Source organism: Neomonachus schauinslandi, chromosome 13, assembly GCF_002201575.2.
Source record: "Neomonachus schauinslandi chromosome 13, ASM220157v2, whole genome shotgun sequence".
NCBI lineage: Eukaryota > Metazoa > Chordata > Mammalia > Carnivora > Phocidae > Neomonachus > Neomonachus schauinslandi.
The window spans coordinates 38,957,984-38,976,753 of record NC_058415.1 but is presented as its reverse complement, the minus strand read 5'-3'; the positions used below and the strand labels follow the sequence as shown (position 1 = coordinate 38,976,753).

Below are 18,770 nucleotides of genomic sequence, written 5' to 3'. Positions count from 1 at the left end.
AAGTTTTGGTGTATATTATAATAAATACAATAATATCACATTACAATATAATTAACAATCCATGACACAAAGCTTAGTTAATGCCACCTGCCTAGATAGCGATGTGAAGTATTTACTGTCTAGATTGTTGTACATGATAAACATTTGTGAAGGGTAAACCTCTACAAAGTAATTCACTAGTGAATTTGAACATGTATTTAAAATACATTATTAGAGAGAGGGTCACTTGGAAATGGCGTGTATTCTTAGCATGTTTTTGCAAGAATGTGACCTGGTATAATGTTATAATTCTCCTGGCAAAACAAATTGAAATCACAAAGAAGTAGAACACATAGGATTTTGCCATCAAAACAGAAAATGCCGATAGTATCAGAGAAGGGTAGTATTTATGTTAGTTCTATCTATTCTAAGGTGTAACTGTAGTGAATTATAAATAGAGCTTTAAGCTCCTCATGAGTTGATTCTTTCACTTGGTTCTGCCACAGAAGATAGTATTAGGTGTTTTAGATAATATATAGTGAAATGTTCTACTTTATATGAGTTTTCCAAGAATAGGAGTTTACAACTTCATAGCTTCCCCACAACCATCATTAGGCCCCTTGTCTGTTAGTATAATTTCAGTATGAAATCACAAATACTCTTTTTGGTTTCTGATGATCACCAGCAAATTCCGAATCTGCAACTTGAAAGGTTTTTAAAATCTAGTTTAAAATAACTTAAAATAGGTGTGCCTGAGTGGCTCAGTCAGTTAAGCATCTGACTCTGGATCTCAACTCAGGTCTTGATCTCAGGGTCATGAGTTGAAGCCCCTCATTGGGCTCCATGCTGGATGTGGAGCCCGCTTTAAAAAAATAACTTAAAATACATTGTTTAGTGAGCTTTAAAAATAGGTAATTGCCTAGCTGCCTTGCTGAATAATAGTTTATTTTAGTTGAATAGGAAAGGTGTTGACCTTATTCATTTTATTATAAAATTCTAGGAGTTGGGCAGGTGGTCTTAAAAAATAACGTGAACTAGAAAAAGTAAGTATTTTCCTTAATTTATGGAACCACTTAAACTTCAAACAGATCCAGGCCCTTTGTTAATTGTTACCGTTGTCCTTTCATTGCTGGAATAGGAACTGCTGGCACCAGTCTGTCCTCATTCCGGTGCCTTAGTCAGTCTCTGATGTGTTGAAGAGGGTGAAGAGGTCATGCTGAAGATAGGGTGAATGCCGGTATGCTTTTTAGTCTCAAGTGGAGACTTGGCATACACGTAACCAGAATTTGCAGCTGATATTATCGTTTTGATTCCTAGGTGGACACAAATGAGGCCGCCTTAGACGAATCGACACTGGAGTCTCAGTACTCTCCTGATAATGACAGTATCTACTCCACTCAAGCCTCTATTTTATCTCTTCATGGAAGTGCTTGTAGTGATGGCCTGAACTACGGTCCCCCCCCTTCCATCTTCTCCTCCCAAGGTACGAAGGAATTGCATTTTATTTACAGGAGAGCCTTGTGTGTAATTCTCTAGAGGTCAGTGTTTATGGGGGATGGTGGGAGTAGTATGGTAGAGGCGTTACGTTTTTCCAGTCTTGGATTCATTATCAGATTAAAGTGTAGTTCCATTTGGGTAGTGTTGATTGAGCATCTTTCAGACCACTAGGTACTATTTAAATCTAGGATCTGTTGTACAGAACAAGAGAGACAAGGGTCCAAGGCTTTGAGTAGGATTTATATGATAGAAAAGTTTCAATGAAATGTATTTCTCAAATTGTGTATTTAGCTGTGTCTGCTTTAGAAAAATCATGAGGATTACTTTATTTTCTTAATGGTTTTAAAATTGATTTTCACGCAGAGTTGGATAGTAAAATATTTCTTGCATTAATTTAGTATTTACTAGCAAGATAAATTTAATACTGTCATATTTTTATATAAAATGATGCCAAAAATACTTTATATAGAAATCACAGTGAATGGCAAAGTATAGTTAAGTCTCTGGATATGAATGAAGACTTTAGTTACTGTTTGACATATCTGTGCCATGTATATTTTAGAAATAGATTATTGGCATAAATGCCCCAACTCTTCTTCATTTTCTTGGTGATGTACTTTATAATGCTTAGTAAGTAATATTTTAAAACCTACCCAATCTTTTGGGCATGAAATGGTATCTTACTATTTGCATTTGAAGTTCTGCTTTTTAGTGGGGTTGAACACTGTTTCATATATTGGTCCTTCAGTTTTCACTTGTGTCAGTGACCTCTTCGTGTCTTTTGGCAATTTTTATATTGTGTTGTCTGTCTTCCTATTGATTTGTTGGAGTTTTTTTTTTTTTTTATATATTTTCTAGAAATACAAATACAAATACACAAAAGAGTTCAGTGTATTTTATGAATGTGTGTGTGAGTATGTGTATTAAAAAAGCCAAAAATGTGTAGGAATGACTTTTTTCAACTTCAGGAAAGAAGTTATTCTTTGAGAAAGAAGGAAGCATGGGAATTCGGCTGTAACTGTAATACATTATATCCTTTTACGAGGAAAGAGAGATTGAAGAAAATATGGCAAAATGTTAACATCTGGGCAAAGAGTTCATGTATGGATATAATTTCTTTATTCTTCCGTGTTGGAAATATACCACAAATAAACATTAAAAATCAAGATAAAACCACTAGACAGTAACTTTCTTAAATACATGAAATATATATTTTCCATATAAATTAAATTCAGCAGGAAGGAAATCTGCATTTTTGAATAAGATGGAAAATAGACTTTCCACAGGTCTAGCACAGTTTTCCTCCTTTTCTGATTAACAAGTAATTTTTTGGCCAGAACCTTTTCAAAGCATTTTCTTTTATGTTCAGGGTGCACCTGTTATCCTTGCAAATGATGCTGGGAAATCTCCTTGAATTGGTTTGCAAGGTATAATCTTGAATGGAGCAGCTGCTCCTCTCTCGCCACACCTGAGACTATCTGTGTGCCTGCGTCCTGTCTGGAACGTGTTCAGGCTTTACTGGCCTTGGGGCTGGAAGCTGAGTTCATCTCCTAATGGACTCTCCTAATCCACAGCAGAGCGCACTGCTTCTTGCCAGTGGGACAGATTGCATTGTTTAACTTAGTAATTGTTACTTAAAGGGATTACACAATCTGCATACTGAGAAGCATGTATTTTACAGGGCAAATGCTGGTTGTATGCAGCACAACATATTGGCTTACTGAAGTCTATTTGCCTTTTTTTTTTTTTTTTCTTGAGCAGTTTACTCTTTTGTTGAAGCAGATTTTGGCAAGCTGGCCTATCAACTGAAATATTTAAACTACAAAACAACAAAGAAGACATTAATGAGGATGTTTTAAAACACACTGAAACTACTGTGTGTACTTTCAGTTTTCTTAGAAAGTAGGACTGTTTCTGCATCCTGGTAAATCTCTGCAACATTGTTTTTATTTTTGTTTTTGTTTTGTGGTGTCTTTATAGCACCAAGATATTTACCAGAAGATTATGTGTAAATAAAAAATTAGATGATGTATTCATTTTCCTATTTCTTTGCACTAAATTTATTTTAAAAAGACAGAATGGCAATTTGTTATGGAATTTAGAACTGGCCATTTTTTTTCTGGCCATTTTTCTTAAGAGTGCGCTCACTTTGGAACCCTCTAATTGATAACATAAAATCTTGTAAGATATTTAAGACAGAGAAGCCTCCATACTGATTTAAAGAAGTGTAAAATTGAGTTTGAGGATCTCAGTGATTCCTAGGTTTTTGACTTTGCTAGATACGTAATAATCTTGGTGGTTGAAAATGCACAGATAATTTCACCTTTCTTCTTACCTTAATGAGAAATTTTTGATCTTGGTCAGGTACACTGCCAGAAGTTTTAAGAACTAATCACCCAGAGCTGGGACTCATCATAGGAGGGAGGCCTGACTCCTAAAAGCAGAGTGTGGGCCTGACAGCAGCTTAGATACCAAAGGCTCCTAGGCATATGTTGGAACTCCTTTGTCCAAAATTCTCCCATCTGGGAGACCATTCTGATTTTTTTTAAGGAGTGGTGTTCACTTAATTTGATTAATTATCATTTAAGGAAAATAACCATTACTCAAGAATCTGAAAAATACTGTAGAGCTACTTCTATGGCATTTGGACTAATAGAGGCAAGTCATTGAGATGTGAATTTTAAAGGCAAAAACCCAGTGGGTTTTCTCATTGTTGTAGGTTTAAATTTTTTTCTTTTTATCCCCCTTTCCTTGTCACCCTTAAAGACAACAAAATGCAGAAATAATTGTTTTCCAAACTTAAACGCTTGTAGACTTCTGTTTAAAAGCTCAACATGGTTTTGGGGAGAAGATGCTTTCATTTATTTTTTTCTGTTTTGGATTTTTAAATACACCCAATAAAGATTATTTATGTAATGAGTCTCCCCGTCTACTCCTTATCCACACTCCCAAGCCCCACCCTCCGTTGTATATTCACACTCACTGTCGCTTCAGGGATGAAATGACTACCAGTTTGGTGCATGTCCTTCGTTCCTCATATTGGTCCACTAGGAAATGCTATTGATTCTAGTGCAAGTTGAACTCAGTGTTTGTCAAGCTAGAAGCCCCTCCTTGCACCTTGCACACAAAACATAGCCAGTGGATTCCATGATTTAAAAAAAAAATCTACCTGTTCCTAGAGATCTCTACCTACTGTCATTCTGTAGCATCAATATTGCTGCCTTCACACCCATGCTTAAAATGTTTGCTTGTTTCTTTTTTTGGAGAAACAGTTAGTGTCAAAAACTAATGAAATCACTCTAGTCAAGATGATGAGAGTGATTGTGGAAGTCTTGGTGACAAAACTGCAAGCTCTCAAAGTATAAAAGAAGTCCCTTTTTTGCTCAGTAGGGTCGGTACACAAACATCAGAGGAAGTACTATACCTTATCTCAGAAAGAGTGGGAAAAGGACAGTAAGTTGAAGTGGCTGTGCTTTTAGTATGTTTTCCCACAGTGTGGAAGGGTTTCTGTGGTAGACCGCTTATGAAGAAGATCAGGTTGTGTCCAGTGAGTGTTTCAATACTTGGCTAGTCTATATAAATAAATCATCTGGGTAAATAGCGTGCCCAGGTATCATCCTAACTTACTCATCACCCTTAAACAGCTCTTTTCAAGTGTATTTGACATTTTTATTTAACCTGTCTCTCTCTTTTTTTTTTTTTTTTCCGGCGAACAAGAATATATCAAGTAGAGGGGCGCCTGGGTGGGCTCAATTGTTAAGCGTCTGCCTTCGGCTCAGGTCATGATCCCAGGGTTCAGGGATCGAGCCCTGCATCGCGCTCTCTGCTCAGCAGGAAGCCTGCTTCTCCCTCTCCCACTCCCCCTGCTTTTGTTCTCTCTCTTGCACTGTCTCTCTGTCAAATAAATAAATAAAATCTTTAAAAAAAAAAAAGAATATATCAAGTAGAGGCACGTGTTAATGTGGATTTTTGCAAGACTTCAGTTTAGGTACCAAGTTGCACTGGGAAATTATAGAGTTCTTTTTGAATATCTTACAAGGGAAGAACTGCTTTTCTTTTAGATCCCTAAGACTTTTAAAAATAAAACTCAGTTGGTTGTTCAGCAACCAGAAACGTTTCTGAAGTAGGCGTATGTTGTCTGCTGTGTTGATTAGCTCTTTCTTTTCTATGTGTCTGTGTTAACTCCTTTATGAATAATGCATGGAAATTTCTGTCACACGATTTATAGTAAACCCTAGCTAACAAGGGCGGCTTGACCTCCTTTTGTGATGAAAAGCAGTTTTAATTGTTATCTTTATTTGAGGCCTGGGGAAGATGATATACTGCTAAATATTATAATTAATTTAGTAATACAGAAGCTAATTCTGTAGTAAGTGCATTGTTATTTTTCATTAGAACAAAGTCATCAAATTTGGGTGAATGGGCCAACAGGTTATTGTCTAGGTTCCAGCAATGTGGAGGATGATGGTTTCCTGTCGTTGTTCCTGAAGAGTCTAACAATGTTCCTGGCTTGTACGATATTCCCACTTGCCTCAATTCTTTGTACCAGGAATATTTGATAATTCCAGAGAGATAACTTATGCTGATAAGAGGAATGTAATTAACTCTGTTGGAAAAATTGATTACCCTTCTAGAAAAAAATAGAAAGAGATCCATATATCACACCACACCCTGAAATAAATTCTAGAAGGATTAGAACTGAATCTGAAAAGAAAGCATTTATAAAACAGAAGAAAAATACTAGAAAGCATTTCATTTTCTTTGTGTGGAAGGACTTGTTAAGCAACTTTTGAAACTCTGTAGCACAGAAAATTTTGACAAATTTGATTATGTAAAGAATTTCATAAAGAGTTACATAAAGAATTCTTGATTACATAAATAATTTAATTTCTGCAAATATATCTATATAATGTACAAACTGAAAAGATAAGTAACAGGCTGGGGAAATACTTGTGGTATATATTACAGACTTTACCTCAGAGTATATCAATGACAGGAACAAGTGGAAACCCCCTGATGAAAAGTTGGGTATAATATATGAAGAGAATGTTGACAGGAGATATATAAATGGCATGTCCTCATTAATTGTCAGGGACATGCATAGTAAATGCTAAGGTTTATATTTATTAGAATATGTTTCTTTCAGATCAAATTACCAAACTAATTTAGGGTTGGCAAGATTAGTTCACAGGTAGTCCCAAATTTTTGTGAGAGAAATTGGAAGACTATTTGGCAATATGTACCAATATTTTAAATGCCCGTATTATTTGGCCCATAATTTTAGGAGTTTATACTAAATAAATTTTCTCACATGCACAAAGATGTGTAATAAAAATAACAGTAATGGCTAACAGTTATTGGGTATTTTCTGTTAAGTCAGATATGTTATTTAGTACTTTGTGGTATTAACTCTCTCTGTCCTCCCAATAGTCCTGAATTATTTTTATGTTCTGCAATTAATAGATGAAGGGACCAAGGCACAGAGGATGCTAGTGGTGCAGTGAGCGTCTGAACATGCACTCCAGAGTCTGTACTCCAGGGCCCTTCAGACTTAGGAGTAGTTTTGTGGTCATAAGAAGATTGGGGTTGACGTTTATTTACTGACATGGAAATCTCTCATGTCTAGATATAAAGATACCTCAAAAAAGAAAGTAAAAACATTCTACTTAATTAATGTTTTAAAAATGTATAACTGCATGTATATGTGAGTGTGTATTTGTACTTGTACATATTTAGTATGCAAATGAATAAAAAATTCTGATAGACATTCAGCTGATTCCAGCTATTTCTACCAGGGAAAAAATGGAAGTAGGACTCATAGGGAGAGCTTTCATATTATACTCTATATGTACACACATATATATACCTGCATGGCTTGAATCTTTTCTGATGATAATGTATCCATATGCTGCTTTCATACTTTAAAAATATTAATAAGAGAATTGTAGGACAAACATATGTTTATTCAATAGCAGTTGATGGAGCAACTGCTTGCCCAAAGCACATAAGTGATAGAATATATCTGTTGTAAATAGATGTATACATATATGTCAAACTAGAATTTTAGCGTTTCGGGGAATTTTAGAAATTAAATAAGTCAAGAGAGGTTCTGTTATGATGTAAGAGAGCCTAGATTAGAGCCTACATCTTATTATACACCTTCTTAGTATTCCCTTTGTTTATCTTGCAGAATATTTATGAAAGTTTTCCCTATAATAATTTGAACTACATAGCTTTCTGTTCTCCTTAAATACCTAGAAATGCCTATCAAAATAACTTTTCCTTGGAGATTCTTATAAATCAGAATCAATATTCTCTTTACGTTCTTGATCTTACAGAGGAACTTCATACTGATTGAAAATGAACTACTCTTTAAGATTTGAAAGTAGATGTTACTTGCTTTCCTGTGTGGATTGAACTATAATTTTATTTGTGAACAGAACATAATATTGTATCTAAATGATCTCATGTACAATATATAGTACAAGTATAACCCACTTGAACATGACATACATGATCTGCAGGAAAGGCATACAAAAGCATTTATAAAAATAAAGATATGCAGAATGTCAGCTAAGAGAAGAATTTGTATGTTTGCTAATACTTCTTGAGTAATGAAAATTATATTGTGTTTTGTTTTCCACTAGTTATTCATTAAGAAATGGTCTTGCAAAATACATTGATGTAACTCTGGCTGTGATTTTTTATTGTTTGTTCTTTAATCATCAGGATGTTATTGAAAATTCTTCAGATCCAGTACTTGATCTGCACATGTCCTTGGAGGAACTATACACCCAGAATCTCCTGCAAAGACAGGATGAGAGTCCATCTTCAGTAGACTTGAGCATGGGGCCTGCCTCTGGCTTTACTGTAAATGATTATACCCCTGCAAATGCTATTGAACAGCCATACAAATGTGAAAACACAAGAACGTGGGCTGAATCTCACCTACCAAATGAAATGATATCAAGTGCAGAACTTACTTCTCCCATGCTACCTGATTCAACTGGAAAGGTAACGTTTTAAGACATGTATTGTATATGATGATGAGGTTGGAAAAAGTGACACGTTGGAGTATTCTGGCTGATCTCTGCATTTGGAGCAAGTGCTCTCTTGACGTTGAGATTTTCAGAATCCAACCTATGAACTTATTGGTTATAGCTTCCTGCTGAAGAAGGCATAACCAATTAGAGAACATGAGTGATGTTGAAATACTCCAAAGTCTTGTTTTCCTTTCCATGTGAATTATTTATTTATTTATTTATTTTCTGTCAGGGCTCCGAGTTCTTAATTCAGCAGAGCTCCCTGACCTCAACTGCAGAGTGCGTCATGCTCCAAAACCTGTCCAAAGAATCGTTTGAGAGGACTATTACTATAGCAAAAGGCAACTCCAGCCTAGGTAAGTGCCTTCCTTTGCACACCTATCTTCCCTCTCAACTCCCTTGCCAGAGACAAAGTCTTGAGCATGGTTTCAGCATTGTTGGCTGTAAGCAGTAAAATAGATGTCATAAATGTTCCTGTAGTTTTTCTGGTTTCTCTTTTTATGTACTCTTTATTTTTCCTGAAATGGTTAACAGGTTTGTTTACTTCAGACTAGCTTAAATCCTCACTCTCTTAATTATTTAAAAGTATTCATGAGCCTCATTCACATTCAAGTAAAAGATATATGAATTGTTTGTGTATGAAACAGCAAATCAGAAAAGGAATTCTTAGAAAATGAAAAGTCAGCAATTTGGAATTTAGAATTCTTTGAAAAAGTAAATTATTAGTTTCTTTGAATGTTACCAGTTATGCATAAGTCAGTTTGTATTTAATTTATCTCATTCAGTGAAATAAAGACTAAAAAGACAGCCAGGTGTGCTACCACCAAACTATAAATGCAAGTTATTCAATATTTCTTTCCAGGTGGCAGGATTTTTGTGTCCTCTTTTACCCATAAAGGGGTTGAGGCTGGTTAATAATCACAAACCCTACTGAATTGGGCAAAGATTTCCTGTAGAAATAAGATCCTAATTACAATAGCTAAAACTATATGGAGGCAGAGCACATTTGTTCTTTTGCGTTCATGACTCAGCTCTATCCCTAGTGCTTGGTGCTGATAAATAGGATCGTAACTTAGTTGCTCTGGATGCCCAGTCGTAGCCCAAGACACTGTTTAGCTCTACATCAGAGATCTTGTTCCTTCTATCATGTAACCAAGCAATGCCCTTTGCATTGATATCTTATGGCAGAGTCTTGTTTCCTTGTTAAGTTTGAGACTTGGCAGTGAAGTCTAACCGTGCTTACTTGGTGAGTAGAATTCCAGTCTCTGTCTCCTTCTAAATTTTGTTCCATTTGGTGGCAGCTGGGTACTACTAACAGCAGCTAAATGGGGAACTATAGCAGAGAATTTTTACTTAACTTTACTATATCTTTCATATTACACTGAATAGAGTAATATAAAACTTAAGCTATAGAACTTTCTATAATTTGTTAATTATGAGACAGATATCATAGATATCTAAACATGTCAGAAATATTTCATCTGTTAAAGTGTTTCTGAAAGCATGTTACTTTGAATACTAGTTCTATAGGATGTTAATGGAAGTTATAAATGGGCTACAAGTTTAGAAGTTGGGAATGTGATACACTTAAGGAGACAGGTTTTTGTTTGTATTACTTCTCAGTATCTTTGGTATTCAAATGTGCATTGTGGATGTCTAAGAAGTTATAGAATGCAGCATTTCTTATATTTAATTGACCATGGAACCCATTTTTTTTGACCTTCTTATAAGGCAGAGATTTTGCAAAGCCCAGGTGAAAATTCCTATTCTAATGTATTTATTTATTCAACTATTGAACATTTATTGTTTTCTATATTCTAGTCACTATGCATAGACACCATGATTTAACCACTTTCCTCAAGGATCATGAGTTTAAGAGAGTAAGCAAATTGACATATCAAATCCTAAATGCATTAAAATACTGTACATGCTCTGCTAGACATTCATAGCAAGAACATGGAAGGCGTAAAGGAGGGAATAGCGGATCCCTACTCTGAGCGTGGAGGAGTTTAGAAAGATTTCAAGGAGATTTTTATCGCATAATTGGGGAAAATTGGAAGCTGCTAGTGCTGAGGCAGACATGTGAAGCACTACTGAACTTTGTGTGGCGTGGATGAAGTGAGGTGTTACAGGGGGCGGAGTGAGACGTGATGCTAATGGAATGGTAGGTGGGATACAGTTGCTGGAGGGATTCATGTGCAGGACACAGGACTTCTGTCCTAGCACCCTCCTGCTGGAGGTTCCTATAGGCAGTGGTTGCTGAGGGCAGAAGAGTGACAGGGTCAGATTGGGTTTTAAGATGATTCTGGCTTAGACCGGTAAAGTATTTTGGAAGCCGCCGGGAGACTCAATTAACAGTCATGGTTTGACCATACCTGGTTTTACAAACCGACCCTTTGGATTGCTTGCCTATTTTTAGTTTGCTGAGAGAATGTTGAATTTTGTCAAATATTTTTCTTCCTCTATTGAGACAGCCAAATGGGTTTTTGCTTGTTCTTTTAGTATGTTAGGCTACATCATTCTTCAGTGTGGTCTAAGATACATAAAACTGACCATTTTAAATATTTCTAAGTGTACATTTCTGTGACAGGTAAGTCCATTTACATTGTTGTGCAGCTGTCACCACCAAACATCTCTAGTACTTTTTCATCTTTTCCTACTGAAACTCTATACTCATTAAATAATAAATATCCTCCCTGTCCCCTAGTTCCTAGCAGCCATTCTACTCTCTGTCTCTATAAATCTTGACTATCCTAAGTACCTCATGTAAGTGGACTCATACAGTATTTGTCCCTTTGTGACTAGCTTATTCACTTAGCAGAATGTCTTCAAAGCTCATCCATTCATAGCATGTGTCAGAGTTTCCTTCCTTTTTAAAAAAATATTTTCAGAATTTCCTTCCTTTTTAAGGCTGAGTATTCCATTTGTTTATTCCTTCATTTGTTGTTGGACACTTGGGTTGCTTCTACCTTAACTTCTGAGTTTTGACATAAAAAAAATACTAAGATGATTAAGCTCTTGGGGAAAAAAAGTAGTGAAAGGTGAAGTGTTCTTGCTTTCTATTATATCAGGATATTCATTTAAACCTTTATTTTATTTTTAAAATTATTTATTTATTTAAAGAGAGTGTGAGCAGGGGGAGGGACAGAGGTAGAGGGGGAGAGGGAATCTTAAGCAGGCTCCAAGAGCAGTGCAGAGCCCAACACGGGGCTCGATCTCACGACTCTGAGATCATGAACTGAGCTGAAATCAAGAGTTGGATGCTTAACCAGCTGAGCCGCCCAGTCACCTCTGATTTTAAAATTAAAGCATAAGAGTTCTTTGCCACACCTACTGTGAGAGCAAAAGACCACTGTCAACACTCTGTCAACACAGAAGAAGTCGACCTCACTCTGAAGGGATGCACTGGTATTGTGAAGGGTCCCAGAGGAACCCTGCGAAGGGACATCAGTCACATCCATGTAGAGCTCAGTCTCCTTGGAAAGCAAAAGAAGAGGCTCTGAGTTGACAAATGGCTGGGGACTGAACAGAATGGGCTACTGCCCGTGGTAATCTGTTGTCATGCAGAGAACACGACCAAGGGCGTTACACTGGGCTTCCAGTACAAGATCAGGTCTGTGAATGGTCAGTTCCCCATCGATGTTGTTATTCAGGAGAATGGTTCTCTTGTTGAAATCCAAAATGTCTTGGGTGAAAAATATATCTGCAGGGTTCAGATGAGGCCAAGTGTTGCTTGTTCGGTATCTCAAACCCAGAAACATGAGTTAATTCTTGAAGGAAATGATATTGAATCTGTATCAAACTCAGCTGCTCTGATTCAGCAAGCCACAACAGTTAAAAGCAAGGATATCAGAAAATTTTTGGATGGTATCTATGTTTTTAAAAAAGGAACAGTTCAGCAGGCTGATGAATGAGATGTAAGTCATCCAGCTATAGAAACAGCAAGATGCCAGATGATTTTTCAGACTTATTTATGAAATCTTAAAGATGCAATAAAAGTTGTATTGATTTGGGGCTTTTTCTTAAAATTAAAGCCTAAGGAAGCCCTTTCATTTGCTTTGTGAGACTAAACCACTTACTTGTAAGTGTGACATTATACCCTCATTAGTTTACCAACTAAATTGTAATATCAAAAGTATAAGTAACTTTTAGTGTTATTTCTCTGGTTCATTGACATTATTTGAAATAATTTATGTATGCAAAATATTTACAGGGCTTTGTCCCAGGATGTTAGACTTTCTGGAACCCAGTGAGGTTTCTCTAGCATTTTGGGGTTTGCATTCAGTATGCCAAAGAGAGAATATTTCTCTATGATCTCAAATGACAGATGTTCAATATTCAGATTTTTATAGCACTTAGAGTAACTACATGTGAACGGAATCACAAAAAAGGACTATTAAAAAAAGTCTATGTAAAGCATTAAAATAATTAAAGCATTCATTTAAGCTTTTAATGTAAGAAGGTGTTGTCTTTACAACTTAAAGTAATAAAAAGCATGTTTATGTTTTAGAAAACCTAACTAGAGGCTGGCTTTGTGTTGGTAGGAGAGTATGTTATGATAGGGTCTATCACTGAACACATTTTTCTTTTTTTGACAGAGAGAGACACAACGAGAGAGGGAATACAAGCAGGGGAGTAGGAGAGGGAGAAGCAGGCTTCCCGCTGAGCAGGGAGCCCAATGCGGGGCTTGATCCCAGAACCCTGGGACCATGACCTGAGCCGAAGGCAGACACTTAACAACTGAGCCGCCCAGGCACCCCTGAGCACATTTTTCTTAGATTCAGATTCTCCCTTTAATCAACTGTGTAAGGTTGTTTGCAGCTTTAGCCTTCTGGATTATTTGTTTCTTTCTCAAGGGTTAACCAGAGAAATTATTAATAAATGACAGGTTTCCATAAAAGCTGCCACATTCTGTTTGCTTTGATGTCACAATCACTTTTTTTTTACTTTGTTAAATTTAAGGGAGGAATGTTATATGCAGATATACTACACATGCATATAGTGATTTTTAAAAAAAATTTGATCTTGATGATTTTTGATAAGGTTTGTGGTCCATTGGATAATTATGTTGTGTTAGGACTTAGAAAGTAAAAAGAAAAGGTTAAAAAAGGAAAGAAGGAAAGAAAGGTATTATCCTCTTTTCACTGATTAGGACTAGAAACCTAGACAGACTCAGGAATTTCTCTGTAGGTACTCAGCTGTTAGAGAGTAGAACCAGTACTCAAACCTTAGTCTGTCTCTGATTTTCATGTACCGTATAATACATTTCAGTGCTTGAGTTACCCAAGGCTACATCAAGATTGCTCAAAGAAGTTTCATTTTGAAGCTGAATTAAGATTTGCGTTTAGCCCTTAGAGAGCAATGTAGCTTTGTATTGGGATAGAGATGCATTTAAAATACATTTTGTGAGTTTCCTTTTGTTTTTATTTTGTACTTTATTGAGCACTTTGTGCCAGGCACTTTGAAAGGAACTCCACATGTTTTTCTCAGATAATTCTCTAAACAACCCTAAAAGGGGGGCATGATTCCCATTTTACAGATGAGTAAAATGAAGCCAAGGGTGACATTAAGTCAGCTCGAGGCCACACTGATTAAAAGTGGTGGAACTCAGATTTGGAACCAGTTCTCTGGTTCTACCGTACATGCTTTGGGCTATTCTATTACACTTCTTCCAGGAAAAATTCGAGAGATCTTAGAAGTTACAACCAAAATCTAATTAGTGGCTATTACATCGAATTTGTTGAACCTGCAAAATTATCATTTGGTGATAGGGGATTCTAAGCTGAGCAAACTGTGCCAACTTCTGGTTTATGTAGTTGATGTGACCTGGTGGCCTTAATAGTGATAGCTGATAGAACTGTGAGTTAAACATACCATTAAAAATGAACTTAGAGGTCATGTTTACTATAGCTCACAGTGACTTGTCCCACGTCTGTGACTTGCTTTGTTGTAGAGTGCATGGTGCTAGTGAGAACAAGATGATGGGTTAGAGTCCTGGTACAGGCCACCAAATTAAATTTTGTTTCATAGTCATGCATTTTAGTTTTACTATAGTACAGTTGTTTGGTGGGTCTTGGGGGAAGGGTGGCAGCATCCGGGCAAACTAGAGTCCCTATTGAAATATTTCAGAGCCACCTGTTTGCTCATAAGAAACCCATCTTGGATGAAACAGTGTCTAAACTTGTTTGTTGGTTTATGGTAAGCAGAGGTGTTTTCTTGACAATAATACATTTAAAAGTCATTAGTATTTGTCTTTCTCTGACTTATTTCACTTAATGTTCCATCCATGCCATCACAAATGGCAAGGCTTCCTTCTTTTTGATGGCTGAGTAATATTCCATTATATATATATATAGATATATACACATACACATTATATATACACATATACACACATTATACACATACACTCTCCACATCTTCTTTATCCATTCATCAGTCGATGGGCACTTGGGCTCTTTCCATAGTTTGGCTATTGTTGATAATGCTGCTGTGATTTCACTTATATGTGGAATTTAAGAAACAAAACAGATGAACACAGAGGAAGCGAAGGAAAAATAAAATAATATAAAAACAGAGAGAAAGGCAAACATAAGAGACTCTTAACTATAGAGAACAAACTTAGGGTTGCTGGAGGGGGATAGGTAGCGGGAAGGATGGGCTGAAATGGGGGATGGGCATTAAGGAGGGCACTTGTGATGAGCACTGAGTGTTGTATGTAAGTAATGAATCACTAAATTCTCCTCCTGAAACCAATACTACACTATATGTTAACTAACTTGAATTTAAATAAAAACTTGGGGAAAAAAAGAAAATTTCCCAGAAAACAGTTCTTAGGAACATTAAAATCTATAAATGTGCTTCCAAAAAATAATAAAAAATAAAAAAATAAAATGTCCATTATAGTGGACTATTATTCAGCCATGAGAAAGGAGGAACTCCTGCCATTTGTCACTACATGGATGGACCTAAGTGAAATAAGCCAGAGAAAGATAAATACTGCGTGATCTCATTTATGTGTGGAAACTTTTTTAAAAAGTTTAACTCACAGAAACAGAGTAGAATAGTGTTTTCCAGGGGCTGAAGGATGGGGAAAATGGGGAGATGCTGGTCAAAGGATACAAGCCTTCAGCTGTGAGATGAGCCGGTTCTGGGGATCTCATGTCCAGTACGCTGACCATAGTTAGTACTATATTGTATACTTAAAATGTGCTCAAAGAATCAACCTTAAGTGTTCTCATACACACGAAAAAGGTAATTATGTAAGTAACTGAACTGTGGTGGTGACCATTTCACAAGGTATATGTCTATCAAATCATCACATTATATGCTTGAAATATATATAGTTTCTTTGTCAATTATACTTCGATCAAGCTGTTGGAAAAAAAGAATCTCCATGGCTGGGAAAATTGAGGTAGAGCCAAGCACTAGCAAATTTCCTATGATGATGTAAAACAGGGGTCAGCACACTTTCTCTGTAAAGGACCAGACAGTAAATACATTCGATTGTGTAGGGGATACAACCTCTGTTGTGCCTGCTCAGCTCTGCTGGTGCAGCATGGACACAGCCATGGAAGATCCGTCAGTGAACAGCCGCAGTCAGGTTCCAATAAAACTTCATTTGTAGTTGCTAAAAAAATAAAGATAAAAATCATTAGTGTAAGTCTTAACAGAATATTTTAAATACATTAGATAATGGTTCATTTCTACGAGAGAACTATAGCTAGATAACTAGAGCTCAGATGTCCCATATCTAGACATGAAATATCAAGTTGGAAACATATTATAGTCAGGATTGTTCTTAAAAAGATACTTGAAATATGGGGCACCAGGGTGGCTCAGTCGGTTAAGCATCTGCCTTCGGCTCAGGTCATGATCTCCAGGGTCCTGGGATCGAGTCCTGCATCGGGCTCCTTGCTCAGCGGGGAGTCTGCTTCTCCCTCTCCCTCTGCCCCTCCCTGCTCATGCTCTCTCTCGCTCACTCTCTCCCCCTCAAATAATTAATAAAATCTTTTAAAAATTAAGAAAAAAATATTTGAAATATGTCTAATTTGGTATTGTTAAAATTAATATTTAGAAGAATTTCTTTATTTTTATATAAAAAATACAAACCTAAAAAGGAATTTGTGATGTCTCTCAAAGCCAGTTTTTATAAACTACCCTTATAGCTTTATAGCTCTCCTTACATTATTTAATTACATAAACTTGTTTGGAAGGAACTTTTAGTACTTGGTTTTACGTGAATTTACTTACATTTTTTAAAAAAAATTTTTAAAGATTTATTTATTTGAGAGAGAGCACAAAAGGGGGTACGGCCAGAGGGAGAAGCAGACTCCCCGCAGAGCAGGGAGCCCAATGTGGAGCTCAATCCCAGGACCCTGGGATCATGACCTGAGCCGAAGGCAGATGCTTAACCAACTGAGCCACCCAGGCGCCCCTCCTTACATTAATTTTATATAAAGTTTTAAACATAATTTCAAAAGGTTTTATATTTTTGAAGAAGTAGAGTGAGGGTAGGATGAGAAGGAAACATAAATTCAGAGGGTGTTTATTGAGAAACCCTTTCTCAGGGAGTGGTATTGAAGAGTGAGAAGGAATTGGCTGTGCAAGAGCTGCAGGAAGAGGGTGTCAGGCAAAGACTGAAGTGGGGAGAGACTGGGTGTATTTCAGAAAGCAGTCCATGAGGCTGGAGGCCAGGGAGCCAAGGGCATGGTGCTCAAGACGGGTGATGTCGGGAGGGCCAGTCCATCAGTGCCCTACATCTGTGCCAATTAGGTGTGCTGTATATGAAGCACCACAGGACACCGGTAATGGATTGTTAGCAAGGGAGTGATGTGATCTGTCTCTTTTGAATGGTCGCTGTGTCTGTTCTGAGAAGAACACATTGGCGGTTGTCAGGAGACCAATTAGGAAGAGCAATTAGGAAGCTCTTTCAAAAAGTGAGGCAAGGAGTGCCGGCTTGGTGTAGGGTTAGTGTGGAAACAGTGAAAGGTGGATGCATTTGAGATAAATTTTGGAGCTAGAAATGACAGGACATGGTGATGGATTAGAGATAAGAGGTGAGCGAGGGAGTTAGGAATGAGGAACCACTCCAGCATTTCTGCTTTGAGAAATGCAGAGGAGCATAATGATGCCCTTAGCAAAGAGAGGAAGGGACCTGGTGAAATAAGGGAAGTGAAAACTTGGAAATTCAATTTTATATATACTAAGGTTGCGTTTCCTATTAGCCATCTAGGGAACATGTCAGGCAATGAAATACCTGGATCTGGAAGCTCCTAGAACTTCAGATTTAGAGATGAAATGGGAAGAGATTGGAATTAGGTCCACATCACTTCAGTTAAACAGACTGTACATCAGGCACTGAGGATAAGACTTGAATACAAGCTTCTTGGTGTTAGGTATGCTTTTTTCATCTCAAGAAATCATCATAGAACTTGGCACATAGTAAGTATATAGTAAATATATAGTGAATGAATAAATGATGTAGAAATAAGGTAATAGCATGGAGTTTCTTAATTTATACAACTCATTTTCCATTTGTAGTCTTGCTCTTTATTCTCTTCTATGTATAAGAGATGAACTGCTATAAAATTGATCTGTTATTGTCAAAATACCTTCCTTGGGAGAGTTTTCTATTTAGGGGGCAACACATCAAATAGCCTGAGTTATATTCACTCCACAGCGTAGACCTATTTCATCTCCAGTATATTCAACATAGGATGTCTTTTTCTAGATACAGGTTCAGAAACATTTTAAAATGTACTTAAAATATATTTTGTGTTAGAAACTTTTTTCTTTCCTTTTGATTGTTTTTTTATTGGATAAAAAAGTTACTCCTATTCTTTTATCTATGAATCCATAGGGATTATTAAATTCAAGTTAAAATGAATTTCAGGGTCACGAATTTGATACATATCTGTGCTCCTCCTTTACCATAGGGATGACAGTGAGTGCTAATAAGGATGGCTTGGGGATGATCGTTCGAAGCATTATTCATGGAGGTTCCATTAGTCGAGATGGCCGGATTGCTGTTGGGGACTGCATCTTATCTATTAATGAAGAATCTACTATCAGTTTAACCAATGCCCAGGCACGAGCGATGTTGAGAAGACACTCTCTCATTGGGCCTGACATAAAGTAAGTATCATTTGGACTCCAGTTTGGCTTGGGAAATTCGAGAATTTCAATTCATGAGTCAGAATTTTTTTTCAGTATGTACTTCTGTTTAATATGCAAAAATTATCACATATT

At 36.7% G+C, this 18,770-nt stretch overlaps 1 protein-coding gene and 1 pseudogene across 1 annotated transcript in view; both read left to right on the top strand.

The window, feature by feature from the left end:
• The window catches only part of MPDZ (multiple PDZ domain crumbs cell polarity complex component), a 148,887-nt gene that overhangs the window by 54,480 nt on the left and 75,637 nt on the right, over positions 1-18,770 (top strand). The window contains 5 exon segments of the mRNA XM_021682415.2: positions 1,297-1,434; positions 1,436-1,462; positions 8,206-8,490; positions 8,752-8,875; positions 18,458-18,656. Coding sequence (XP_021538090.1) covers positions 1,297-1,434; positions 1,436-1,462; positions 8,206-8,490; positions 8,752-8,875; positions 18,458-18,656 — 773 coding nt within the window.
• LOC110573810 lies at positions 8,942-12,433 on the top strand (annotated as a pseudogene).